Genomic DNA, 26,256 nt, shown 5'->3' with positions numbered 1-26,256 from the left:
TGGCAGTTCTTGGACTCTTCTTTCCATTTGGTTACTCTCTGTGTTCCGGGACTGCTTAGGTACCCGCTCTGTTTAGCTGTGGGACACAGTCTGAAGCTGGTCTTTTTGTTCAAGCCCTGGGTGCCTTCTGTGCATCTCGCCTTATATCATGTGTGGGTGGGTGAGCAGGGGAGGGGTTCTGGGACGGGAGACCCTGAGGTCACAGGTTTGGACCAGCTTGCTCTGTGACAGGCCACAGAAGGTGTTTAGGGAAGGCCAGCTGAGCAGGGCTGGGGGCGTTGGAGGCGTATGCGGTGCTGAGGGAGCGTGTGAGGGCGGGTCGATGCTGGGTGGGGGGGTCGTAGGCGCGCAGACCGGGCAGGGCGAGGTTTGAGCAGGAGGAGACTTCAGAGTAGAGGGCCGCGGCCAGGGCTGCACGTCCGAACATCGGGCGGCCTGCCTGTGCTTGGTGATGGCTCAGCGACATCTAGACTTGAGTTCATACGTTCAGAACAGTGAGCCGCCTTGAACCTTACCTCTCTTTTCCTGTGCCCCCAGTATGACACGGTTCCCATTCAGTCCAGCGTGGTGTTATGCTCCTGCCCATCCCCATCAATGGTGAGGACCCAGACTGAGTCCAGCACGGCCCCCGGCGTTCCCAGCGGGGGGAGCAGGCAGGGCCCCGCCATGGACGGCACCGCGGCCCAGCCCCGGGCGAGCGCCAGCGCTCTGCAGCACGCCGCGCAGCCCCCGCAGCCTCGGAAGAAACGGCCCGAGGACTTCAAATTCGGGAAGATTCTCGGTGAAGGCTCGTTTTCAACAGTGAGTACACGCCGCTGCCGTTTGTTGGACGAGGGTGTTCTCTTTGGGAGCACTGGCCTTTCTCGGGACGCAGAGCTGGGCGCTGAGATGCTGTGGTGGCGCTCCACCCCAGAGGAGCCTCTTGGGCCCCTTGGGGATTCGTCTCCTACATGTAGTGAAGGTGACTTGGGGCTGGCTGCCACCAGTCAGATCAGATGGTTAAAATATCGAAGCTGTGATTTTTGTAGGTGAAAGCTTTAAAAGGCATTTCATAATCTTGTTTTTAATTTTCTAAAAAATCCAGTGAAATTTTATTCTCGTCAGGCATCAGCAAGTGACATTTCCTATCATTGTGTCCTATTGGCAAGACCCTGGGAGTTTTCTCTTCCTTAGATTGAACATCAGTATTGGTGTCAGTGTCTGTTCATAGTTGTTGGGAAACATTCAGTTCAGTTCAGTTGCTCATTCGTGTCCAACTCTTTGCAACCCCATGAACCGCAGCACGCCAGGCCTCCCTGTCCATCACCAAAAATTTTCCATTTATGAAATATTTCAAACTACGAAGAACGTGACATACTACAGCTCACCCATGTTCCCAGTATCATTTTAATTGTTAACTTTTGCTCCGTTCACATTTTTATTTTAGATTTTTTTATTGGCAGTATTTAAGTTATGAAAGAATTGGGTCCTCATGATAAAAACCTTCAACTTTGAGAATAAGGCCCAGTAGGTCTGGTACTCACAGGTCCTTTCAGAAAGAGAAAAACTGTTTTGGAAAGAACCTTGGGTGTTCTGCAGTTACTTGCACGAGTCCAGTAAAAGAAGCAGTGTTCTCCTTCTCTCAGCTGGCCCTCACAGGATGTTTATGTTGCCTGGAAAATGAGGACGTGTTTGTGACGTCCCCCCAGCGTCCCTGGGTTTCCACCGTGGGTGAAAGTGCGTGCCATCTGTTCTGGATGCAGAGAAGCCCCAGCTGGTCTGGTCTTCCCGGTGCCCAGCAAAGCCCGAGAGCCCGCAGGCTCTTTTCTGGCGCTGCTGGGAGTCCTGCAGCCTGCGGCTTCCGATTACATGTGCTGCCCGCAGGTCTTTCCCACCACTCTTGCAGCAGGTCTCCAGGGCAGGAGTGGAGGAGAAGAGGCGGCTCCCAGGCTGGGTGCTAGAGAGGGGAAGCTTGGTCCGCTGCCCACGGCTCCCTGAGGGTGCTCCTGCCGTCAGCTTGGGCCGTGTGGACGGACATAGGAGACCTGCGTGGAATGTGCAGTTCACGTGACAGAAGGATGAGACGGCGTCTCCTTCAGAGAGGGCTCCGTTACATGCTAGCGCCCGAGCCACGCGCTTCCTCTCTCTTCTCACCTGGCCAGCGCGTGCTGCTGTCAGCCTTGCGTCAGTCATGACCTCAGGAGGCCGGCCCTTCACCAGCCCTGCTCCTTACCCTCCAGCGGCTGAGGGCAATCCAGGGTTCCTCTTCCACAGAGATCCTTCCCATCTTTCCGCCTGAGCACGTGTAATCCAACCTTGGTCTTACTGACTGCAGAGCTTCACACAGTGCCCAGGGTCACTTGTGATGAACTTGAGGGATTCTTTAATGGGATAGAACTCACAGCCCTGGAGTAGACAGGTTTGCATCTGCTCGTGGGTCCTTGGCCGTTCCCTGCAAGTGTTACAGGAGAGGAATTGGCACCGGCTGGTGGAGGAGGGTGCCCCAGCTCACTGCCAGGGGGGCCATCAGGCACTGGGAAGTTGTTGCTCAGGTTGTGCCCAGGTGTGTGTAGAAAGGTCTCTTCCCTGTTGTGTGGGGCCCCACCGGTGCTCTGTCTCCAGGGTTGAGGGTCAGGCTGTGCCAGGAGAGGGCACAGCCGGGGGGTGGTGCTGGCATGCTGGGGGTGGCTCTGCCTCCGTTTCCCACGCCCTCCAGGCAGGCGTGGGATTATAGCATCTGCAGGGGGCATCAAAATCAAGTGAAATGGATGGTAACCGTTATTGGTAAAAGCCCAAATTCAGGGCAGCCTTTTGCAGTGAACATGTACCAGGGACATATCCATAGAGTTATTTTTCTGAAGCAATTCCCAATACCCACTTGGTGGAGGTATTACTTGCTGCTGCTTCCCACAGTTTGTTAGGGTTACGCTAGTGCTAAGGTTTGTGAATATATGTTTCACTGCATCGAGGAACATTGACAGATGCTGAGGACCCTTGTGGAAACATGTGAGGAATATCTGTTTCCTTGACTGTGAGAACACGTTGCCTTAGTCACTGACCGTGTTTGTCCGCACAGGGCGGGAGTGTGTAAAGAGGGATTTCAGAGGGGACGGGGTGGTCCTTGTGGTTGGTTGCAGGGTGCCTCGTGAGACTCTGTGCCCTAGTGACATTGGGTGTTTTTTCTCTTCTTTTTCCCCCTTTTCTTCCCAAACCAGGTTGTCCTGGCCCGAGAACTGGCAACCTCAAGGGAATATGCTAGTAAGTAACTAACTCCAGCGAGCTAGGTTGCTCAGTGTCTAGGAAGCAGGGACAGCGCCCTGGCCCGCGGCCGCCTGGCTGCCCCACCCCGGAGGGCTCTGCGCTGGTCTCGGGGCACAGGGCACTGTTGGTCTTACAGATCACAAATCTGGTGGGTGTGTTTTGTGAAACACTTTAATTTGTGTTTGATACTTTATGTGTTGTGTCTTTAGTTGTTTTCTTACCATTTCCAATTGCAGTAACTTGCTTCTTTCTTAAGTTAAAATTCTAGAGAAACGCCACATTATCAAAGAGAACAAAGTCCCGTATGTAACCAGAGAGCGAGACGTGATGTCGCGGCTGGATCATCCCTTCTTTGTTAAACTTTACTTCACGTTTCAGGATGATGAAAAGCTGTGTATCCTTTGAACACTCAAAGCCTCCGAAATGCCATGCCAGCGATTGCTTATTGTTTTGGAACCATGACCCCGTTTTTGTTTTCAGAAGTAGCCCCTTGCCTGGAAAGGAAAGGGTAGCGTATTCTAGATACAAATGCATTCACATCACTTGCTTTGGGACTCCTGGGATTGCAGACAGTCACTGAAGTCGAACATTGCTTCAAGGGAGATCATCACAGCCACTTTTGAGGTTTTCTATTGGTAAACTTCGTAGCTCAACTGTTTCAGTGCTGACGTTGCTAGACCTTTACTGAAAGGCGTTTCCCCCACTCCTCTTGACCAGCGTCCGTGCAGCACCTATCAGGTGTCACATCCTGTGCGCAGAGCAGGGACGTGAGCGAGAAGGGTCGTGGGCATCCAGGGCTCCTGGGAAGTGGGCACCACTCTGCCCTCCCTGGCCTGGGGCTCTGGGGTTTGGTTGGAAGAGGCTTCTTTCCCAGGCTCAGCTGCCCGGTGAGAAGTTCAGGGAGTGACCTCCAGAAACCCAGAACCTTTCTCCCTGCCTCTGGGGCTGTCCCCCACCCCCGCTCCGCCCCTCCCTCCAGGGCTGTGCTCCCTGCTTCTCCACCCTGCCGATTCTTTGCTTTATTTCAGGGCATCCCCTGAACTTGTTCCCTGACGTGTCCTCTAATCCCTGAACACTGTCATTTTTCTTGCTCCTTTGCTCGGGGTTGGGGGGCTTTGTCTATGCCGTCAGCTTGTCTGTTGTTCCCTGGGCAGCCGGGTTGGCCGGTGCTCCCTGCTTCCAGCCCCTCTCCTGCAGCTGTTCTTCCAAACCCAGCCTTCCCTGGCCCCTGGATGCCCGGAGACGCTGTCTGAGCCCCAGCGGACGCTCTTGGCTGCAGCTCGATGGGGGAGGTCACTCAGATTTAAACCTTATTCAGGCTTAAACCTCAGTCTGTGCATCTGCTCTTTTCCTTCTGCCCTTGGGTCTCCAGAGCCCCTCCCCGCCCCCCCACCACCCACCTGGGGGTGGACCTGCCCTGAACCCCCTCCCCTCCTACCCTCCTCTCTCCACTCTCCACCTTCTGGGTTAAAACTTGTCTTGATCCCCTTTCCCCTTGCACACCGCTTTCTGGCTCCTTCAGCCATCAGTTGAATGTTGTCTTTGGTTCATTGAGAAGGCCTTGTTGAGTGCCGGGGTGGGAACATGGTGGTATGTGAGGTAAGGGCTCTGCCCTCGGGGGGCTTGTGTTTCCCTGCCGAGTTAGATCTACACGGATGATTCCTGGCTGTGTAGGAATCAGGCCAGTGGGAGGTGGGAGTGTTGGAGTTGCTGTTTTAGTGGTCGAAGGAGAGGCCATCAGCCAGAGGCCTGGACGGAGCAGGGGCAGGTGTGGGTGGGTTGGGGGGCACCGGGCCCAAGAGACCGGAGTCCCAGAAAGAGTTCTGGGTTTTCTTCTGAGTGTGGTGTGGAGCCCAGCAGGGTCTGGGGCAGCTGCCGCGTGCTCTCGCCCGGGGCGCTGCTGGGAGGAGGCTCTTGGGAGCGGGCAGGGAGGCCGGGGCCTCGGAGCCGGTGCACGTTGTTCCCGCACCTGATGTGTGGTGGCGCCTGCCACTCGAGACCCCGAGGTCAGGTTGGTGTGCAAACTCGGGGGCAGAGAGCCGGAGCGGGCCTAGCAGGGCAGAGTTCCAGGGAGTGGAGACAGCAGATCCCAGGGCCACGGCCAGCTGGTTCCAGTGAGGTTGCTGGCTGCCCGGCCAGACAGCGCCAGGTAGGCCAGTACTTGGGCGCAGGCCTGAACTGTGGATCGGCCCCCAGGGAGGTGTGGAGAGTGCAGTCTGGGGTGGGGCGCGGGTCTCGAGAGGGGCTAGCAGGCCCAGCTGGTTTTCCCGGTGTTGCGCTCTCAGGGGGACCGGTGAAGGGGTCCAGCGACCATGGCCTGCGGGGCGGGGAAGTCCTGCAGATTTGTTTCCAGGGTTGCAGCGGGTGTGCCTCTCCACCTGGCTTTAGCATCACCTGCCCCCGCCTGTGTGCTGCCAGGGGCCTCCTGGGGACATCGGAGCACCCCTCAGCCTGCTCTGGGTCTCACTTTGAGGCCACCTTGACCCCTCGTACCCCATGCTCCTCTCTGAGCCTGTGGAGCTCTCTGGCCAGTTTTCTGGAGTCCCAGGCCTGGGCTTCCAGCAGGGCCCCTGGAGAATGCGTCTTGTCATCTGGGAGGCTCCAGCAGTCGCACACGCTGATGGCGCCTCCTCCCAGGGTCAGGAGCAGCGGCAGCAGGCCCTAAGGCTGGGTGAGTGAGCTTGCTGTCTGATTTCGGGCGGGATTGGCCAGAGTAACGCAGGCGGAGGGGACTCTAGGTCTTTGTCCAACAGTGTCTGTTGCTCTTGACCTTTTACCACTTTGAAAGCCTGTGGAGATTGCAAGGGCTCACTTACCTTTGATAGGAGTGAGACCCGGGGGGACTTGCACTCTACTCAGTCTTTCGTGGCGCACAGTGTGTTGAAAGAGAAAGTAAAGGAGACACTCTGCCTGAAGCAGATCCCCAGCATGCACGGCATCCTTCCTGTAGCCGTGATGTGCCTGCTGGGGAGAACAGCGCCTCCTGCAACTGCAGGGGTGACCGCCCCGGGGTAGACGAGGCAGAGCCTGGAGATTCCCCTGCCACAGCCTGAGAGCAGGCAGGTCGGTCCGCGAGGGGACTCCTGGGCTCTGGCAGCCTTTTTGCCCTCTGGAGCTTCAGCTTGACCAACTTAGTCCCTGCTCCCAAGAGAGGCTGAACTCAGAGCAGCCCGCCCACCCTCCCTCCCTGGGTGCGGGGCAGGGCTGGGCACTGGAGCCAGACGGCCAGGGTGCCTTTCCTCCAGCAGGGGTGCAGCTGGAGGGGCTTCAGGGCTGCTGCCGGGCCAGTCTGCGTTCTTCCTCCGCTGCCCACTGCCCGCCCTTGGTGTCCTCTTGCAGCCTGGGGACAGGAATGGCGCACTGGCCCTCAGGAAGCTGCGCTCCAGGCTGGGTGACCTTGAGCCAGTTGCTTAACCTCTCTGGGCTGGGTTTGCTTGCAGAGTGCAGGCATTGGGCTCAGCAGGCTCTCCAGCTCTGCCACGGCCTGTGCTCCTCATCCCAGGAATTCACCTGTTCCTGCTGAGAGAGCAGCCTCGTCTCCTGCCCTGAGGCCTTCGCTGTGCTGGGGAGGAGGAGCGGAGCCATGAGGTCTGAGAGTATTCCTGGGGAATGAGGAACGTGTGTGGGCAGAGAGAACACGGGCTTGAAGCCGTGATCCTCAGCATCTGTCGTGTTCAGAATCGTCGGTCACTAGCTCCCTGGCTGGGCAGAGAACTCAGAGTGTCCCTCACACAGGAGACAGAAACTCGGGGAGTGGGCAGATAAGGGGCAAAACCTGTGAAGCCAGAAGAGGCACTGTGGCCAAGCCTCTCACGGGGGCTGTTGTTCTCTGGGAGACCGCGCTCCTGCGCTGGAGAGGCACCGTGGCCAGTCCAGGGCTGGTGGGACCTCTGCTCAGAGTTGGCTGGGCTGGAGTCTGCAGGCCATTGGCGAGGCTGGCCATGGGTGCCGGCCTTCCCTGAGGAGGGGTCGGAGCAAGGCAGGGAGGGAGGGGCCCTGGCTGAGGCCCTTTGCTTTCCCTGGAAGTAAGGTTGGTTTTCCGCTTCAGCTGCCTGTTACACGTTGTTCTAGTTGGAAGGGCTTGGGTAGCCACGGAGGGGGCTCAGTCAGAAAGTTTCGAGCAGCTTCGGTTGCTGGTTTCTTCCCTCTTGGCCTTGTCCTCCCTGCGTCGCAGTGTCAGGCACCTTCCTCCGTGGGTGATGCAGGGCCTTGGGGAACAGAAACCAGATGGAACATCTTGACCACAGGCCACCCCCGGCGCCATTGCTCAGGGTGGGCAAGGCCTTGGGCCACCCCGTCCCTGGCGGCCTGTAGCTTCCATTAAGAGGTGCCGTACTCCATGGGGAGGAAGCAGTTCTGTGGGATCCGTCGCTCGCATCAGCCTTTAGTCCGCTTTGAGAAAGGGAGAAGAGGAGCGAAACAGCACACTGCGGTGTCTGAGGGGAGAGGGGACCACAGAGAGAGTCAGAGTGAGCCAGACAGGGTTTCTCCCCCGGAACTGCTCACTTCACGTGTGCCGGGAGCCTTCTTTTGAGGAGCCTTTCCGTGACTTGGCGCCGCACAGCCTGAGGTGCAAGGCTGGCGCAGGCTGTGAGGGTGGAAGCGCTGCCCGCATCTCCAGCGGCTCCCTTCACGGAGCCCACGGGGATCTTCTGAGGACAGGCGTCCAGAAGGGGCAGTTGGCTAAGAGGCCTGTGTTTCTGTGCTGTTGGTGAGAACCCCTGGGGGCCTGTCCTGGAGCCAGGCCAGGGGATCCCTCCAGACCCAGCTCCGCAGGTCTGTGGGGGGCCTGGCTGGGGGCGGGGCAGCTGTCTCTGGCCACAGGTACCTTCAATTTTCATTAATTTAAAAAAAATTGCTACTGGGCTGCTAAGATTAGTTTAAAAGAATGACTTTTGCTGTCTTCCTTAACCATGCGATGTTTAGATTTTGGCCTTAGTTATGCCAAAAATGGAGAACTACTTAAATACATTCGGAAAATCGGTTCATTCGATGAGACGTGCACCCGCTTTTACACGGCCGAGATGGTGTCTGCCCTGGAGTACTTGCACGGCAAGGGCATCGTCCACAGGTACCAAGCTGGGGGCTGCCGGCTGCTCCCCAGACCTGGGCTCAGCTCTGGTCTCCTTCCTGGAGGGTGGGCTGCCTCCCTGTGAGAACGGAGAACCTGGCACCAAGAGACCGTGGGCCTGAAGTACCAGGTGAAACCGGTCAGGTGTCTTTTTCGCCAGGCTAATGATTCTCTTCGCCATCTTGGCTGCCGCTTTTATTTTGTCAGATTCTGTATGTACTTACTTCTGGTCTCATTTTCCAGTAGTCAAATTGAAAGTATTCATTTGAGCTTTTTTTTTCCCTTATAAATTTTTTTTTTGGTGGTAGTGGTAGTAGAATACACATAACATAAAAATTTATCATTTAATCATCTTTCCCCTCCCTGTTTTATTGAGAAGTAGTTGACATCCCTAAGTTTAAGGTATGCGTTGTGATGGTTTGATTCACATTTATTGTGTAATGATACCACAGAAGGTTTAAAGGCTCTTTATAAACATGAGAGATTATAGTTCAGTTAAAAGCTTATTAAAATGATAGATGCAGTTATGAAATGATTGATTCAAATGTCCTCACTGGATCAGTTGATACTGTTCAGTGCTAACTTTAGACTTGTGTTCTTGGTTGTTCATCTATACAGATTATAGGTATTAACCAGTTCATTTTGTTTTTAGCTAAATTTGGAGTATGTAACGTTACTGTTTCAAATATTTCATCTCAAGTGTGAAAATCTGCTTTCACAGGGACCTGAAACCAGAAAATATTTTGTTAAATGAAGACATGCACATCCAGATCACAGATTTTGGAACAGCGAAAGTATTATCCCCAGAGAGTAAACAAGGTGTGTGTTTCGTTTCCTGCAGACCCCGCTCCGTGCTTCAGACCAAACCCTCTTAGAAACCGGTGGAGTGCGGTGCCTTGTGCTCATCCTCAGTGACAGTTGTTTGTAGTTCCTTTGTTGTTGTAAAGAAGATGCTTGAGTGTTCCTCAGGGAAGCCCCTGCCTCCGGGCAGCTCTAGCAGAGGGCCTGGTCGGTGAGTGCCTGGTTTAGTGGGGGCCAGGAGGAGGCTTCCCCAGCATCCATGGTTGGTCCTCCTGGCCTTGAGTGGTGCTGGGTCCCCAGGCGCTTTCTGTACCTTGTCGCAGGGCCTCGGATGCCTGCCGTGGCTCACCCTCCCTAGTCATCTTCCTGGAAGTTTCTGGGGTGTCTCGTTTGTTCTCATTTCCCATGCAGGGGTGTGGACTCAGTGCAATCAGCTCCCAGTTCTTCCTTTTGGCACTGTGGGTTCTCCAGGGCGGGGGGAAACACATTCACGATGCCCACTGTCTGCCTGTCTCCTGTGTGCAAATGCCAGGGGTGGTGGCCCCAGCACGCCGATCACACGTTCTGTAAGGTCACAGGGTGAGTGGGGGCTGGCTTTTCCCGCTGGTCCAGTGCACGTTCGTCATTGCAGACCCTCCTAACCACTGCCCCTCGCTGGTGTTTCCTAGCTGGATTATGTGCCGTGACAGTTGCTGACAGCCTACCTGGGGTAGAGGAGAGCCTGGGTGTCTTAGCTAGCCAGGGGCTTCTCGGCCAGGGTGGGGTGCAGGCATCTTTCAGCCCTTCAGGTGTTTGTTGACTGGAAATGATAAACTTTGAGGTTTATAGAATGGCAGTTTAACTCGGAAAACTGTTCAGGTGTTGGGGTAGAGAGAACATGAAGTTCTGTGTAGTGAGGTTGCAGGAAGCTCAGGCCCCATGTGTGTGAAGTAATAAATGACCCTGAAAATGAACCTTGGGTGTGGGGCCAGGTGTGACAGAACTGCCCTGACCTGAGAAGCTGCTGCAGGGACCCCCACATAGGGCCTGTGCTTCTGCTGGGCTCATGGGTACCGGGAGACAAGGACCTTGATGGGGGTGGGGACAGACGTACTGGGGTGGGTAGAGGGTTTGCTGGTGGAAGGAAGATTCAGACAGGAGCCTCCACTTTGCTGCAGCTGCTCTTTTCATCTGTAGCTTCTTGGCATCTCTTTTTTTTCCCTTGTGTCTGTTGAAGAAACCAGGTCGTTGTCTTGCAGAGCTTCCCAGAGTTTGTCGATGGCACCTCTGTGGAGTCCTGTAGCGTTCTCCTTTCCCCTCTGTACATCTTGGAAGTCAGGAGTTGGATGTGGCTGCATGATGACGTTCAGGTTCAGTCCTTTCACACCAGCGGCTGGTGTGCGTAGCGTGTTCTTCATTTGGGAGTGTGTAACATCCAGTCATCTCTCCCTCTGTGATGTCAGCAGCCCTTTATAGCTGCAGTGGCCTAGATCTATCTGTTCATTAGAGAATGCAGAGTGATCGTAGCCCAGTTCTTTCATTCTGGAGCTGGAATTCTTTAAAGAGAAACTTCTCCTTTGCCACTATTTGGTTAACTAGTGATGTTGATTGTAAAGGAAAAACTGGATAAATGCTCGCTTCTTTCCCCTTTATTTACAGCTTTTGAAAAGTGTGAATTGGTTCACTGTCCTGATGACCAGTTCATCAAAAACATTATTAACTCCACCTCACACCGTACACAGAAGTTAACTTGGATAGATCAGAGATCTGAATATAGGAGCTAAAACAATTACACTCTTTGGAAGAAGGCATTGGAATAAATCTCTATGACCTTGGGTGAGGTAGTGGTTCTTTAGATACAATACCAAAAGCATAAGCAACAGAACAAGTTTTAAAACTTCGGTGCTTTGATACATTAAGAAAGTGAAAAAGACAACCCGTGGGATTGAAGAGGAAAAAAAATTTCAGCTCCTGTATCTGATAAGGGACTTGTACTCAGAGTATATGAAGAATTCATAACAACAACAAAGAATTTTTAATGCGTCTGAATAGACGTTTTCTCCAAAGATAAACACCAAAGAAGATAAACAAATGGCTGATAAACACATGAAAAGATGCTCAATATCACTCATTAGAGAAATGCAAATCAAAACTACAATGAGATATCACCTCACACCAGTCAGAATGACCTTCATCAAGAAGTCTACAAACAGTAAATGCAGGAGAGGGTGTGGAGGAAAGGGAACGCACTTGCACTGTTGGTGGGAATGTAAATGGACAGCCACTATGGAGGACGGTATGGAGATTCCTTTAAAAACTAGGAATAACATCCCCATATGACCCAGCAGGGCCACTCCTAGGCATGTACCCTGAGGAAACCAGAATTGAAAAGAGACTTGTATCCCGTTGTTCATTGCAGCACTGTTTACAATAGCTGGAACATGGCAGCAAGCTAGATGCCCATCGACAGATGAATGGGTAAGGAAGTTGTGGTGCATACGCACGATGGAATATTACTCGGCCATAAAAAGGAATGCATTTGAGTCCGTTCTGATGAGGTGGATGAACCTAGAGCCTATTTTACAGAGTGAAGTAAGTCAGAGAGAGAGAGATAAATATTGTATTCAAACACATACATACGGGATCTAGAAAAATGGGACTGAAGAATTTATTTACAGGGCATCAGTGGAGAAACAGACGTAGAGAATAGACTTATGGGCTTGGGGAGAGGGGAGGAGAGGGTGAGATGCATGGAAAGAAGTAATACGGAAATTTGATTACCATATGTAAGATAGCCAAGGGGAATTTGCTGTATGACTCAGGAAACTCAAAGAGGGGCTCTGTATCAACCTAGAAGGGTGGGATGGGGTGAGAGATGGGAGGGAGGTTCAAAAGGGAGGGGATATATGTATACCTGTGGCTGATTCACGTTGAGGTTTGGCAGAAAACAACAAAATTCTGTAAAGCAATTATCTTTCAATTAAAAAATAAATTTAAAAGGATTTAGAAAAGAAAATACATGGAAGAAAAGAAATAAGAGCAGAAATTGGTGAAATTGAAAAGAAAAAAAACAAAAGCAGTATAGAAATTTAACAGAGCCAAAGTCCAGAGGGAGGAGGCTAAGTGGTCTGGGGATGCCGGATGTGAGGGCCGTGGGTCTGAGGGGGAGAATGCCGCTCAGTGTTACCAGGTCTTTGTAGAGACACCCAATCCCATGGGGTCTTTTTGACACTCATTTTGCCCCAGTACAAACAGAGTTGGGAGGCAGGTATTATTTCAACAGCATTTGAAACTTAGAAACGTTGGCGCAGTCTTACGTCGTGCCTGTCACTTTCCTGTGCTTCCGTTACCTCTCTCTGCCATTCACACCCTTAAGACCTTCTCCCGCCAGGCTTCAGCAACATGTGAACCGTGAACTTCCTGATGTTCAGGCTGGCTTTAGAAAAGGCAGAGGAACCAGAGATCAAATTGCCAACATCCGCTGGACCATGGAAAAAGCAAGAGAGTTCCAGAAAAACATCTATTTCTGCTTTCTTGACTATGCCAAAGCCTTTGACTGTGTGGATCACAATAAACTGTGGAAAATTCTGAAAGAGATGGGAATACCAGACCACCTGACCTGCCTCTTGAGAAACCTGTATGCAGGTCAGGAAGCAACAGTTAGAACTGGACATGGAACAACAGACTGGTTCCAAATAGGAAAAGGAGTACGTCAAGGCTGTATATTGTCACCCTGCTTATTTAACTTCTATGCAGAGTACATCATGAGAAACGCTGGACTGGAAGAAACACAAGCTGGAATCAAGATTGCCGGGAGAAATATCAGTAACCTCAGACATGCAGATGACACCACCCTTATGGCAGAAAGTGAAGAGGAACTCAAAAGCCTCTTGATGAAAGTGGAGAGTGAAAAAGTTGGCTTAAAGCTCAACGTTCAGAAAACGAAGATCATGGCATCCGGTCCCATCACTTCATGGGAAATAGATGGGGAAACAGGAAACAGTGTCAGACTTTATTTTTTGGGGTTCCAAAATCACTGCAGATGGTGACTGCAGCCAAGAAATTAAAAGACGCTTACTCCTTGGAAGGAAAGTTATGACCAACCTAGATAGCACATTCAAAAGCAGAGACATTACTCTGCCAACAAAGGTCCGTCTAGTCAAGGCTATGGTTTTCCTGTGGTCATGTATGGATGTGAGAGTTGGACTGTGAAGAAGGCTGAGCGCCGAAGAATTGATGCTTTTGAACTGTGGTGTTGGAGAAGACTCTTGAGAGTCCCTTGGACTGCAAGGAGATCCAACCAGTCCATTCTGAAGGAGATCAGCCCTGGGATTTCTTTGGAAGGAATGATGCTAAAGCTGAAACTCCAATACTTTGGCCACCTCATGCGAAGAGTTGACTCTTTGGAAAAGACTCTGATGCTGGGAGGGATTGGGGGCAGGAGGAGAAGGGGACGACAGAGGATGAGATGGCTGGATGGCATCACTGACTCGATGGACGTGAGTCTGGGTGAACTCCGGGAGTTGGTGATGGACAGGGAGGCCTGGCGTGCTGTGATTCATGGGGTCACAGAGTCGGACACGACTGAGCACCTGAACTGAACTGAGCTGAAGACCTTCTCTGTTTCTCGCCACCATTGCCTTTGCTGGCTCGCAGCAGTATATAGTAGGGACTGCACACCATGGAGATCTTACTCAGGACGCAGTACCTGTACGTCTGGGCTTGGGCTTAATACAAGGTCTCCAGGAGAACCATCTCTGGAAGACAGGGCTCCCTGTTCTTGCTTCAGTTTAGTATGTTGAAATTTGCAAATGCCATGCACACTTGTAAGAATGTCAGTTACAATTTAGTCTATAGGAAATGACCATTTGATCAATAAATTTTTGCTTTTAATTAAAAAAGTGAAAAAGACAACCCATGGAGTTGAAGAGGAAAAAAAAAAATTTCAGCTTCTGTATCTGTACCCACAATATATAAAGAACTTATAACAAAAAAAAAATTTTTTAAGGGGTCTGAATAGATATTTTCTCCAAAGAACAGTAACAAGTGGCTGATAAACACATGAAAAGATGCTCAAGATCTTAGGCCCACAGTGAGACACCACTCCACACCCACTAAGATGACTGTGGTCGAAAAGACCATAAGAAGCATTAGCAAGGATGGGGAGAAATTGAAGCCCTCCTATTCTGCAGGTGGGGTTGTCAAATGCTGCAGCCACTTTGGAAAAGTCTGGCAGTTCCTTACAAGGTTCAGCATAGTTATGTTGTAATTGACAGTTCAGCTTCTAGTTAATATATCCAAGAGAACGGAAAAACATTTATATAAAAGGTTGTACACAGTTGTTCATAGCAGCTTTATTTGTAATAACCAAGGAGTGGAAACAGCTCAGGTGTCCATCAACGGATGAACGGATAGATGAAGCGTGGCTATCTGTACAGTGGAGTGTCATTCAGCCTTGGAAGGGATGAAGTTCTCATACAGGCTGCAGCCTTGGTGAACTGTGAAAACTGCTTGAGTGACAGCCGGCTGGGATCAGGGCAGGGCTTGTGTTGCGTGGATAGGTCAGTTTGGGAGTCCTGCTGTCTTAACAGTATTGTCTTCTGACCTTTCACTGTGGAATGTCTTTCTGTGTATAGCTTTTGTAATTTCAATTTTTTTTTGTAGGTTTTGGTATTATAAGCTTTGTGCTTCTTTTGTTAAATTTATTCTTAAGTATTTTTTATTTTATTTTTGAGGTTGTTGTAAATGTAGTTGTTTTCTTAATTTTCAGATTTTTCATTGAGGGTGTTTAGGAATAGAGTTGACCTTTTTGGTGTACTGATCTTACGTCCTGCGGCCTGGATGGACTTGTATATTACTTGTGATAGTTTTTGAGCAACTTCCTGGGGACCTTTTATGTACAAAATGGCGTCATCTGTCATTAGAGATAGTTTTACTTCTTCCTTTGCAGCCAGGATGCCTTTTGCCTCACGTTCTTTCCTGCTTTTTCTGGTTTGACCCTCCTGTTGACTAGCGAGAGCAGGCATCCTTGTCTTGTTACTGATCTTCGGGGGAGAGCTTTCAGTCTTTCACCGCTGATGTTCACCACTGAGTGTAATGTTCCTTGTGGGTTTTTCATGGTGTCTTTATCAGGTTGTGGATGTTCCCTTCTGTTCTAGTTTGTTTTGTAGTTCATCATGAGGAGTATAGAATTTCGTTAGAGGCTTTTTCTGCATTTCTTGATCAGGTTGGTCACGTGGGTCTTGTGCTCTTCATTTCTTTGTGGCTGTGCTGGGTCTTTGTTGCTATGCATGGGCTTTGTCTAGTTGTGGCAGGCGGGGCTACTCTGCTTGGCGGTGCACGAGCTGCTCATTGTATTGGCTTCTCGTTGCAGAGCAGGGGCTCTAGGCGTGCGGGCCTCAGTAGTTGGGGCGCACGGGCCTCAGTAGTTGGGGCGCACGGGCTTGGTTGGTTGCCCCACATGTGAGATTGTCCTGGACCAGGGGTCGAACCTGCATCCCCTGCGTTGGCAGGTGGATTCTTAACCACTGGACCACCAGGGACATCCTTGTTCTTTATTCTGATGATGTGATGTCATAAATTGATCAGTTTTTAACATGCTGAACCACCCTTGCATTCACAAGGTAACTCCCACTTGGTCATGGTGCACGCTCCTCTTTATGTGTTGCTGGATTCAGTTTGCTTGTCTTCTGTCCAAGGGCTAATAAGCACATTTTGTGGAGTGTTTGCTGTGCCTCACATGTGGGTTCACGGGTAAGTCAGCGGCAGTCTGCGCTTTCAGCTTTGGAGAGAGAGTGGGTGTCTTCTGACCTCAGCAGCACCTCGGGGTCTGACTTGCAGATCTGTGGTGGCCAGAGTGGTTCCCAGCCCAGGGTACTGGGCAGGTGTTTTGAATCACTTGGAGGGTGGGGATAAGAACCCAGCGTAAACCCTCCTCCTTTGGCCTGACCCTGTGGCCCCTGTTGAGTGGGGCCGTGGCCTGGAGGAGGCAGCTCAGGTCCACAGTGGTTCTGGGCCTGGTCTCCAGGGCCTGGGGGAGTTTGCCTTTGGCTCATCTCTGAGCTTCCAGGGGAGGTAACTGTATTACCTGTGTGGTTTGCTCCTGTGCTCTCGGGCTCTTACCTGAGTTGCACATAGAAACCTGCTGTTTGTGAAGCTGGAGAGGAGAACAGTCCTTGTTGTCACTAACCTTTCAGTGAAGTGGAGCATTTTTTTCAGTTTGAAGGTGGGAGCAGACGTCTGTCAGTAGAAACCACAGATGTGTGCGTGTCCTGTCCCGGTGAGCACGGTTCCTGGTCTGTTGTTTGTGCTCACCGCCAGATCTTGTTAGTGCATTAAAAAAAAGACACCAGATGCTGGTACCTCATGCGTTTATTACTTTAATTTTAGTATTTTGGTACTTTCATTATGTGTATAGTCTTAGGTATTGTACTTTATGTCTGTGGAACATCGTTCTGAGGACAGGAGTTCTTTTCCATACTGTGGAGGAGTGATTCATCTCTAGACTCATGAAAGAGCTCCTTCCTGGGGGTGTGACGCAGTACACCCCCAGGCTCTTGGAGTCCCTTTAAGAAGGTGGGGCTCCTGGGAAGAGGAAGCAGCAAGGGTCGCAGGAGACAAGCAGACGTAGGCCCAGAAAACTTACAGCAGTGGCAGCAACAGCAGCCCGGCCCAGTGCCATCGTGATTTGCTCTTTAAAGCCCTGCTGTGCAGTGGGGGGTGTGTGTGCGCGCGTCCTGTCCACTTTGTTTTATGCAAAATGTAGCTATTGCAAAGCATCAATGCCTCTGCATATTTTGTGATAGCCTGAATTATTTAATTATGTGTAATGCATATCTTTCATATAAAATATATTTCTAGAGCTTTTTAATAGTAGCATTAAAAAAAAAATAAATTCTAGAAGAAATGCACACTTCTTGCACAGAGCAGAAACGCTGCCCGGGCACAGCGTCTCGCGCGGCCAGCCCCTGACGGGTTGGGCGTTTGTCCTGCTGTCCGTGCCGACTTCATCCTGGAGGCTCAGGTGCCAGAAGGTGGACTGCGGGTCAGAGGGCACACCTGCCTCTTCTCTGTGGCTTTCGATGTTTGTTGGAAAGTTGCTCCCTAGAGTGACATCATCTCACATCCCCACCGGTGACACTGCACAGCCTTCCTCCTCACGCCCCAGTCAGCGCTGTGCATTTCCCTCTCGTCGCTGGTTTGATGGCTGTCCTGTGTTGAACGTGTCTGTGATTCATTGTGAGATTGAAGTTTTCACTGGGCTTCAGCTCCTACTGTGTTTTCTTCCTCTTGTAATCATCCCGAGCTCTTGGTGTATCCGGGTCCTGGCAGGTGCAGGAAAGTCCCTGACCTCGGGGACCAGTCACAGGTCGCGAGACCCTAAGAAGCTGGGTCCCGCAGCAGGACTGAGCACCCCTCGGCCCCAGGAGGGCGCTGGGTGGGGGTGTGCGGGGCCTCTGTCATGGGCGCGCCTGGAGGGGTGGCTGTGGCCTGGAGGGTGGGCCAGGAGGAAGAATCCCCAACTCTGTCTCCCCTGGGGAGGCCCTGGTGGCTGCAGGGCCTGGAGACCAAACCTGGGAACAAATGGGGAAGAGGCAGCAGGGCGGCCTTGTCTGTGTTCCTCAGCCTTTGGAGGTCGTTAGACGCAGTCAGGAGGTCTCCCCCATGGGAAGCCCTGCTGGGTGCCCACCCCAGGGATGGCAGGTGGGGAGCGGAGGGCCGCTGTGGCCAGCGGGCAGCAGACCATTGCATGTAGAAGTGGTGTGGCCACGGGCCCTGGGCATTTTTGCCTTTCCATTCTGGTGTTAGGTTATTTGTACCTGTGTGCGGTGAAGACTCCAGCTGTGGGCAGACATAGCACAGTCTGGCAGGTTTACCGTAGGCAGCCGCACCCCATCAGGCTGTTTGAGGCGGGCCCGAGCCGAGGCGCCCAGGACAGAGCCTTCAGCCTGTGCGGGAGGCATAGCGTGGCCCCCCGACTGGAGCTCTGGGTGGAGCGGATGGTGGGTGGGCTTCGAGAAGGAGAGACGAGAAGGTGCTCTGAGCTGTCCTGCCTCCCCAGCTCTAGGGCAGTCCGCACCGGCCTGGCTGCCCTGCGGTGTGTGTGGCCGGAGCTCGTGTCTGAGAGAGCGCTGCTGCAGCCCCTGGGCCTGTGGGCTTGGAGAGGTCCTGCTGAGGGGCTGTCTGGCGCCCCGCCAGTGTGCTTAGGTGCACCCCTGGCTTCTGCCCGCTTGGTGATGGCAGCCGCTTCCCACCCCTCTGTCTGGGAGCCAGTTGTCCACAGCTGAGGCAGGGGGCCAGCAGGTAGGCCCCTTGCCTGGGGCCTGTCCCTGTTCTTAGCGTTGTCTGACTTCAGGTGAGCCTGCAGGGCCGGGCCCCTCTCGGGTTGGTGTGTCACGTTGCACCTGGCGCACTTCCCAGGTCGGCTCAGATGAACAGAGAGACCAGTAGTTTCTAGCCCAGGTTATTAAAGATGGTGAAGGAAAAGTCAGCTTGACCGCAGAGGGTCAGGCCAGGTGAAAGGGCCTGTGTCTGGATCCTGCGGTGTTGAGCCAGGCGAGGTGTTCTGTGTTGCCCTGTGGGGAGCCGTCAGAAGGACCAGTGCCGTGGGTGTCCCTGGGGACCCACCGGTGGGGTGACAGTACTTGACGGCGGGATGCTCACGGGAATCCCCGGCCCCGTGTCCTCTGGCTGTGGGTAAGGACAAGAGTGGCTGCTCCGTCCCCGTCACAGGGACGCCTCCGGGGGCGGGGGCGGGGGGCACGCGGACTGGCCGTGCCCACAGTGCAGCTCTGTCAGGGCTCCGGGATCTCCTGGGGCGATGCGGCGTCCGCCTCCTCACGGCCGGTACCAGACCCTGCAGGGCTGCAGTTGACCTTGGAGAGCCTTGCACACACAGTCCAGGACTAGCGGTGACAGAATGTTGCAAGGGGGTCGGGCCGCCCGAGTCTTATTCCCCTTCTGGCCCCTTGGCTCCATGAGCGGTTGTTACGAGGAGAGGGTCTCCCTGCGGAGGGGTCTAGTCCTGGCTCCACACTGCATGTGTGCAGGGCTGGTTTAGGCACCCCGGCTCCAGCGGTGAGCAAACGGGAGCCCGTCCGCAAGGTGCTCCCAGCTGACAGCGCACTGGGCGAGGGCCACTCGGGGGGTGTGGGCGGGAGGAGGGCGGGCCAGAGCACTGCCCTGGAGTCAGGGCCACCTGGGAGCCTCGGGGCAGGGGCGGGCCCCAGAAGGGGGTGCAGGGGGTCCCCAACAAGTCCCGCTCTCGGGAGGGTACGGGCGGATGGCGGGTGACCGCGGCGTCCTGAGAGGTGAACGCCGACGGCAGCGTCCACGGTGGAAGCGCTGGCGCAGCATGACCGTCTCCTCTCCCCTCTTCTCATCAGCCAGGGCCAACTCGTTTGTGGGAACAGCCCAGTATGTCTCTCCAGAGCTGCTCACAGAGAAATCGGCCTGTAAGAGGTAACCTGCTTTCCTCTGACCCATGCTTCTCTCTCCTCTAAAGTGCTGGTACTTCTTTCAGGTGAAATCAGTAGTTAAGAGAATGCCTTTCATGGCCTTTACCTCACTGAGCCTCCTTTGGAAGAAGTTAATGTTTTGCCTTTTAGCCAGCATCTTTCCTTTGATAACCTGCGTGTTAACTTTATTGTCACTGCTTATCCTTCCTGGGTGGTGGTTGCTCTTATGCTCTGAGATTTGGTCTTGCTCCTGTCGGAACTACTGACTGTGCAGTGGGGAACAGCGTGGCCAGCAGGTCTGTCTGATTGACCCGAGGCTTCCTGCCGTGGCCTGGAGCCCGGGGAGCCTTGACACCACCTCTGCTCAGGTCAGCTGCTGAGTGTACCACGCTCTGCAGAGTGCAGGGCGGGCCCAGCCGGCCCTCCAGGAGCCAGGCCCGGTGGTGGCCACAGGCTGGAGGACCCAGGCAGAGGCCTCAGTTGTGGAATGAGAAGTGCAGGGGCTGGGATGTTGTTCCCAGAGGGAGGTCCGGAGCATGGAGAGGGTTGGCGACGGGCAGTGGGCAGTGGAGGTAAAGCAGGTGGGCGCCAATGGTCTGGGGCTGGGGGCATCTGGGGGGCTGTCTGGAGCAGGCGTGAGGCAGGCGAGGATGGAGAGGCGGCGATAGGAGTGGGCTGTCAGGGTTCGGGGACAGGTTCTGTGGTGAGGCCTTTTCGGCTCTTCCTGCCCTGGGCCAGGCCCTTGGCCCGCAGGTGCCATCGGAGCTGACCAGGGCCCACACGGCCAGTGTCTGCGCCCGTGGGCTGCATGGCCGCCTTCCTGGCGCAACAAGCCGCTGCCAGAGGCAGGAGAAGTGAGGATGGTTCTGGGCACAGCAGCTATTTCTGAGCCTGAAGGCTTTTCAGAAACTTTTAGGGAGTGGATGGATCCACAGGGCACAGACATTATGGGTAGAAAGATGTTAGGAAAACTTGGCCATCTTAGCAGTTGCTGAGCTCTTTGTTTTTTTGTTTTTTGTTTTGTTTTACTGAATCAACAGACTTGGAGCTCTTCCTGTGGCCAGACGCTGTTGTGGGTCAGGGCTTCCCCGTGGGGCAGTTCTCCCGCCAGGGGACTTCTGGTCTAGACAGTTCTGATGTCACACTTCACGGCTGGGAGGCACTGGGTGGAGCCGGGGGTGCCGCCCAGCATCCCACAGTGTGAAAGCCCCAGGACGGCGGGTCCCAGACACCCCAAGGGCCCTGCTGAAGAGCCCTCCTCCAGGCGCGCTCAGCCAGACTCCAGTGTGTCCCTGCTGGCCGAGAACCGGCTTTTCCTCTTGTTGGATCACTTTTAGAAAGAGGAAGCTCTTACTGCTGATAGAGGAAGGTCTCCAGGCTCTGCTGAGGGAGAGGAGGGCACAGGGGCACTCGTCTGTGCGTTTAGACCTCTACCAGGACACACAGGGCATGGACAGCTGGCGGGCTGTACCAGGGCTGAGGGGCACGTCACTGGGCATCCTTTATGCTTTTAATTCTTAAAGTCATGTGATACGTAAAAATAGTTACGAATTTTTTTTTCTGGTTGTAAAAGTCATATCTTTTCATTATAAAGAATTCTTAGAAAATATGAAGATTAAAAGAAAGCAATTAATGGGGAGTTCCCTGGTGGCCTAGTGGTTAGGATTCAGCACTTCCGCTGCTGTGGCCGGGTTTCAGTCCCTGGTCGGGGAACTGAGATTCCTTAAGGCAAGCAGTCAGAACAAAAACAGAAAGCACTCACAGTCTCTGACCCGCTTGCAGTCGCAGACAGTGGTTTGGTGGGGCCTCTTTGCAGCTCCTTTTTTCTGTGTGTTGTGTATGTGTTTACGTAGTTTTGTACAGCTGGAATCACACTGAGTGACCAGTTTTGAATCACACTCCCTGCGATTAGCTGATGGGCATCTCCCATGTCACTCACAGTGTTGGCAGAAATCTCTTCAGAGCTGTGTGGTCTCCTCACCTGTGACCTCGGTGTAGCTTATCCAGCTTCGCTGTGGTTCCTCCCGTGTCGGGCGTGGCCTGACGCGCCTCCCGCGTGTGCACAGCCTGTGCCGGGGAAGACGGGCTCCTGCCTGAGCAGCCGGGCACCGCGCTGCCCCGTGGTCTGCTTTGAATTTCAAGAATAGAATAACTCTGTTTAACTGAGCATTTAAAGAAATCACTGGTGCATACTGCTTTCCAGAAATGTTCACTGGCTTCCCCTTTTATTTTTTATCGCATTAGAAAACATTAAATGATAAGACGCTTGTGGAAAGGTAGCCCGGGGCTGGTTCTGCTAGCGGTCCTGCTGCTTGGAGATGACCCGGGACGGCTAGGGAGGCAGCCCCCCAACACACACACAGCCCGCCCCGCTTTCTGGACACTGTCGCAGCACGGGGCCGGTGCTTTTCTGTCAGCGTTTGTCTCGTGTAGCTCCCCCTGTTAACTACGCTAGACAGCAGAGGACGCCAAGGGCTAAGAACTAGTTATTGAGAATGCACGCTTGTCTTTAACATGCCTTCACCCAACCTGTGTGTTGTGACTCAGATTTCTGATATGTGGCGTTTTTAACTCACATCGAGTCCTCCATCTGCCTGCCGTGCTGGTGATGCGGGTCCGAGGACAGGGCCTCCACTCAGGCCCCCAGCCCTGTAACTGGCCCGTTGTCTCGCCCACGACCTATGAGCTCGTCTCCGGAATGCCCGGTGTGGCCTCTTCCAGGAGCTGCCTGTGTCCAGCACCCCACGAGCCTTGTACGTTTAGGGCTTGCAGGGCAGCAGCTGGGTGTGCAGGGCGAGTTGCCTCTTGGTGCTTTCCTAGGGCTGAGCTGGGAGTAGAACGCAGAACTGACAGAGGAAATAAAGCATGCAAAGTGGTTCTCAGTAGGACTCTGTGGTGCCCCAAGGGGAGAGCGTGGGTGGGAGCAGGGCAGCCCCTCCAGGCTTCCTGCAGCTGGTTCCTGAGGGGCGGGCTGTGCACCACGAGTCCAGGCAGTGCAAGAGAAGTGCTCCGTGTGCAGCCTGACACTTGAACCGCGTCCGTGTCCTCAGGGCGACAGTGACGAGGAGCGACTCTGAGCCTGTGCCCTCCCTGGCACTGGAGGAGGGGCTTTTCTGCCAGTGGCTGCTGCCCTCAGGAGTGCCCACTGCTCCCTGGTCAGGGTCAGGCCAGGCCTATGGGGGCGCTGGTTGCCCCCAAGGGAGGCACCTGACCTGGCCCGGCCCAGCAGCGCCCGCGGTGTGTGCAGGACCCTCTGGTCCTGGCCCAGCAGGGAGGCCCCCTCAAGGGGAGCCCAGAGCAGGTGAGGTCTCCACCACACACTGACTTGGTTTTAAAGGAGAGGAAGGGGTGAGAAGCTGAATCGGGTGGCGTGAACAGACGGAGGGACATGAGCTGTGCTCACCGCTGAAGTTACAAATGTCACTCTCCTGTGTTTTCTCTTCCCGTGAAGTTCAGACCTTTGGGCACTTGGATGCATCATATACCAGCTTGTGGCAGGACTGCCTCCGTTCCGAGCTGGGTAAGAGACCCTGCCCGGCTCTGGCCGCCCCTTCACAGCAGCCTGATGAGGAACGGGAGAGGGCAGTCCGGGGGGGTGGGGGGCCTGTCCTGCCAGCTCTTCAGTGACCGCGGTGGCTCTCTGCGGGAGAGGGAGCTGGCTGGGTCCGGAGGGCTGCAGCTCTGTCCTGGGGTGGGCTGGGATCTGTGTGCCCCCACCCAGAATAACGGCTTTTCTTGTTTTACAGAAATGAGTATCTTATATTTCAGAAGATCATTAAGTTGGAGTATGACTTTCCTGAAAAATTCTTTCCTAAGGCGAGAGATCTTGTGGAAAAACTTCTGGTAAATGTTTTGCATTTTCTTCTGGTGAGCTCATCCAGTAGCCACCCCCTGAGTCCCTTTCGTCTTGTGGTCAGAGGGGCTTTCCTTGGCAGCACCATGTTTAATAAAGGGCGTTTGAGGGCAGGTAATGGTTGTAGGTAGATGTGTGTCTCCAGTCTCTTCCCATCAAGCCTTTTCAGTTCCCAGGTGTCTGATTTCTGACCTTAGTTAAGACAGGAAGTTACTCTAGTGCTCTGCAGTTGCTCGTCAGCACACACAGCACTTCAGGCTGCGGGGCGCTGGGGCTGTTTATGCTGCGTGGCTGGTGGTGTAAGTTCCGCCCAGCGACGTTGGTGAGTGTCCGCTTTAGAGTCAGGCATGCGAGGTGTCAGACGTCAGCATAGGGACAGTGTGCCCAGGAAGGGAGTGTGTGTGTTCTGGAAACCGCAGTGTCCTTTCCCCTGGTGTGTGTTGGCTCCACACCTTCCCTTTTCTTGGTCTGGGCAGGAGGGGTGCGTCTGCCTCTGCCCGCCTGGCCCTCCTGCGCTGTCCCCAGTGGGGGAGGCCTGCGTCCTCCATGGAGCTGGGGGCAGCCGGATGCCAAGGTCCCTTGGAGCCCTCTGGGTGAACTCTTCATTCTTTTATTGAAGCCAGTGAGCTCCTCTTTCTTGTTTTAGAATTTTAAGAGGATACTTGCCACTATTTGTGAACTTTTAATGTCGTGATTCGTTTGCACCTGTGTGAGGAGGGGCAGAGACTCCAGAAAAGTGAAAGGACCCCTGAGGGTGACTCCGTTGTCCCCAGCCCTCCGTGTCCTTCCAAGTTCCAAGAGACCCCAAGAACTGAGAACTACTCAGAAGAGTTTTTTGGGTCAGAATTGTGTTTTAACCCTAATGCCCACTTGTCTCAACTTCTGTTTCAGGTTTTAGATGCCACAAAGCGATTAGGCTGTGAAGAAATGGAGGGGTATGGCCCTCTGAAAGCCCACCCATTCTTTGAGTCCATCTCATGGGAGGACCTGCATCACCAGACGCCCCCAAAGCTCACGGCTTACTTGCCGGCCATGTCGGAAGACGACGAGGACTGCTATGGCAACGTGAGCCACACTGCGGCGTCCCTCAGGGGGGACGGTGGCCGGAGCGAGAGGCAGTGGAGATACGTGGTGGAGGGCGGTGAACACTGGCCTCGAGGTCCCCACTGGGACTGAAGAGGCTTCCGCCCGCCCCGAGTAGAGTGCCAGGCCCTGGGCGTGCGTCCCTGTCACCTTCCCTCTAGTTAGTTTTGCCCAAAGGGACTGGCCCAGAGCCTGGGTACCACTTCTCCTGGTGGGCTTCTGTCTTTGCATTTTGGCTGGTATCTTTATAATCGTGTATCTGGAGACATTCTGGAGTGCTTCCTCTATTCTCAGAGAGGCCTGGGCACTGCTGCTTTGCGCTTTCAGGGCACGTAGCCTCGAGGATGGACGCTGGTTGCCGTCGGCTCTCAGCGCCCGACTCTAGGCCTGCGGGGTGGGCACAGAGGCCCTTGCTGTGCTTGGTCCCTTCACTCTTCTGGGGAAGGCCGTGTTTGTGTGCAGTTTCAGATGTTTTTATCGTCAGCCGCAGTCCATTTTTTGGTGTGATTTCTGTCATTATGGCTTGCAACCAGTCGTCATATAGCGCTCCACCTCAGTTGACTGAGGAATTCTAGAGTTTATCTTAAAAGTCACTTACAGCTGAGTTAAAATTACAATAGGCATCGCCTCCTGGAGATTAAGAGCGCCTCTTTATGGCTTCCACCTACCTTGTGAAGCTGTACATCCCCCTTCTTTTGCCCTAAAATATCCTTTATGCTCAGACTCAAGGAGACCCAGACATGGGGAGTCATCTGTGCCCCCCACTCTGGTCTGCTTCCCTGTCTCACTGGCTCCAGCTGTCCGCGTCCTTTGCACACGCAGAGGACTTCCACCTTGGCCCTAGAGGCCGACCAGACCCTTGAGCCCTGATGCTGGCATGGGGAGGGTCCCCAGGGCCTGTGGCAGGGGGATCCCACAGAGGGCCACACTCTGCTGGCTGGGCTCCGAGGGAGTCGTTGTCTCTGATCTCAGTGCCCGGGAACCCTGGCTCCACGGGGCGTGTATACACTCCTGCCTGTCGTGTGCAGGCCCTCTGTCTGCTGTCTCATCGTGTTTGCCAGGGTGAGAGCTCTGGTGTTGCCACCTTAATCCTGACCCTGCAGGGCGGCATGGGACCCCCGGAGGTCAGCAGGCCCAGGTCCCGGCTCTCCCCTTCCTGTAGGTCAGGACTGAAGATAACCCCCTCTCTCAGGGGTGAACAGCTTCTGAGGTTGCTGTCAGAAGTGGGGCGCAGGGCAGGTCGGGCCCAGCCTGAGGCTTGGTGGCCAGCTGTGCAGTGAGGAGAAGTCTGAGTGGCCCACACTGGTCAGGGTACTCCGAGCGGGGCCCCTGGTCAGCAGCTTGTCTCCCTGGGGGCTCGACCTTCAGGATGTGGGCCACGGGGTGCCCTCCAGGGCAGGGGGGTCAGGACGCTGGGGGCGGAGGGGAGCCGGGTGCCACACTCACTGCCTGCTCTCCCCGCAGTACGACAATCTCCTGAGCCAGTTCGGCTGCATGCAGGTGTCCGCGTCCTCCTCCTCGCACTCCCTGTCGGCCGTGGACACGGGTCTGCCCCAGCGGGTGGGCAGCAACATTGAGCAGTACATCCACGACCTGGACACGAACTCCTTTGAACTGGACTTACAGTTTTCTGAAGACGAGAAGAGGTTGTTGTTGGAGAAGCAGGCAAGCGGAAACCCTTGGTAAGGATGCACGGGCATGAGCAGCGCCGTGGGTCCCGCTTTCTGTCCCCGCTGCCGTCAGGGCCCCGGCACGCATAGCTGCCTTTTGCA

General features: G+C 54.0%; 1 protein-coding gene across 1 annotated transcript in view; it reads left to right on the top strand.

Moving 5' to 3' along the window:
* The window catches only part of PDPK1 (3-phosphoinositide dependent protein kinase 1), a 65,483-nt gene that overhangs the window by 25,367 nt on the left and 13,860 nt on the right, over positions 1-26,256 (top strand). The window contains exons 2-11 of the mRNA XM_070362482.1: positions 538-801; positions 3,195-3,237; positions 3,497-3,634; positions 8,167-8,311; positions 9,033-9,130; positions 19,477-19,552; positions 23,000-23,068; positions 23,295-23,391; positions 24,293-24,466; positions 25,949-26,166. Of these exons, the coding sequence (XP_070218583.1) occupies positions 538-801; positions 3,195-3,237; positions 3,497-3,634; positions 8,167-8,311; positions 9,033-9,130; positions 19,477-19,552; positions 23,000-23,068; positions 23,295-23,391; positions 24,293-24,466; positions 25,949-26,166 (1,322 nt within the window). The remainder of the gene's footprint in view (positions 1-537; positions 802-3,194; positions 3,238-3,496; positions 3,635-8,166; positions 8,312-9,032; positions 9,131-19,476; positions 19,553-22,999; positions 23,069-23,294; positions 23,392-24,292; positions 24,467-25,948; positions 26,167-26,256) is intronic.

This window comes from Bos mutus, chromosome 25 (genome assembly GCF_027580195.1).
Source record: "Bos mutus isolate GX-2022 chromosome 25, NWIPB_WYAK_1.1, whole genome shotgun sequence".
In the NCBI taxonomy this organism is placed as follows: Eukaryota; Metazoa; Chordata; class Mammalia; order Artiodactyla; family Bovidae; genus Bos; species Bos mutus.
Note: the sequence above shows the minus strand (reverse complement) of the source record. Positions and strands in the feature narration are given on the sequence as shown.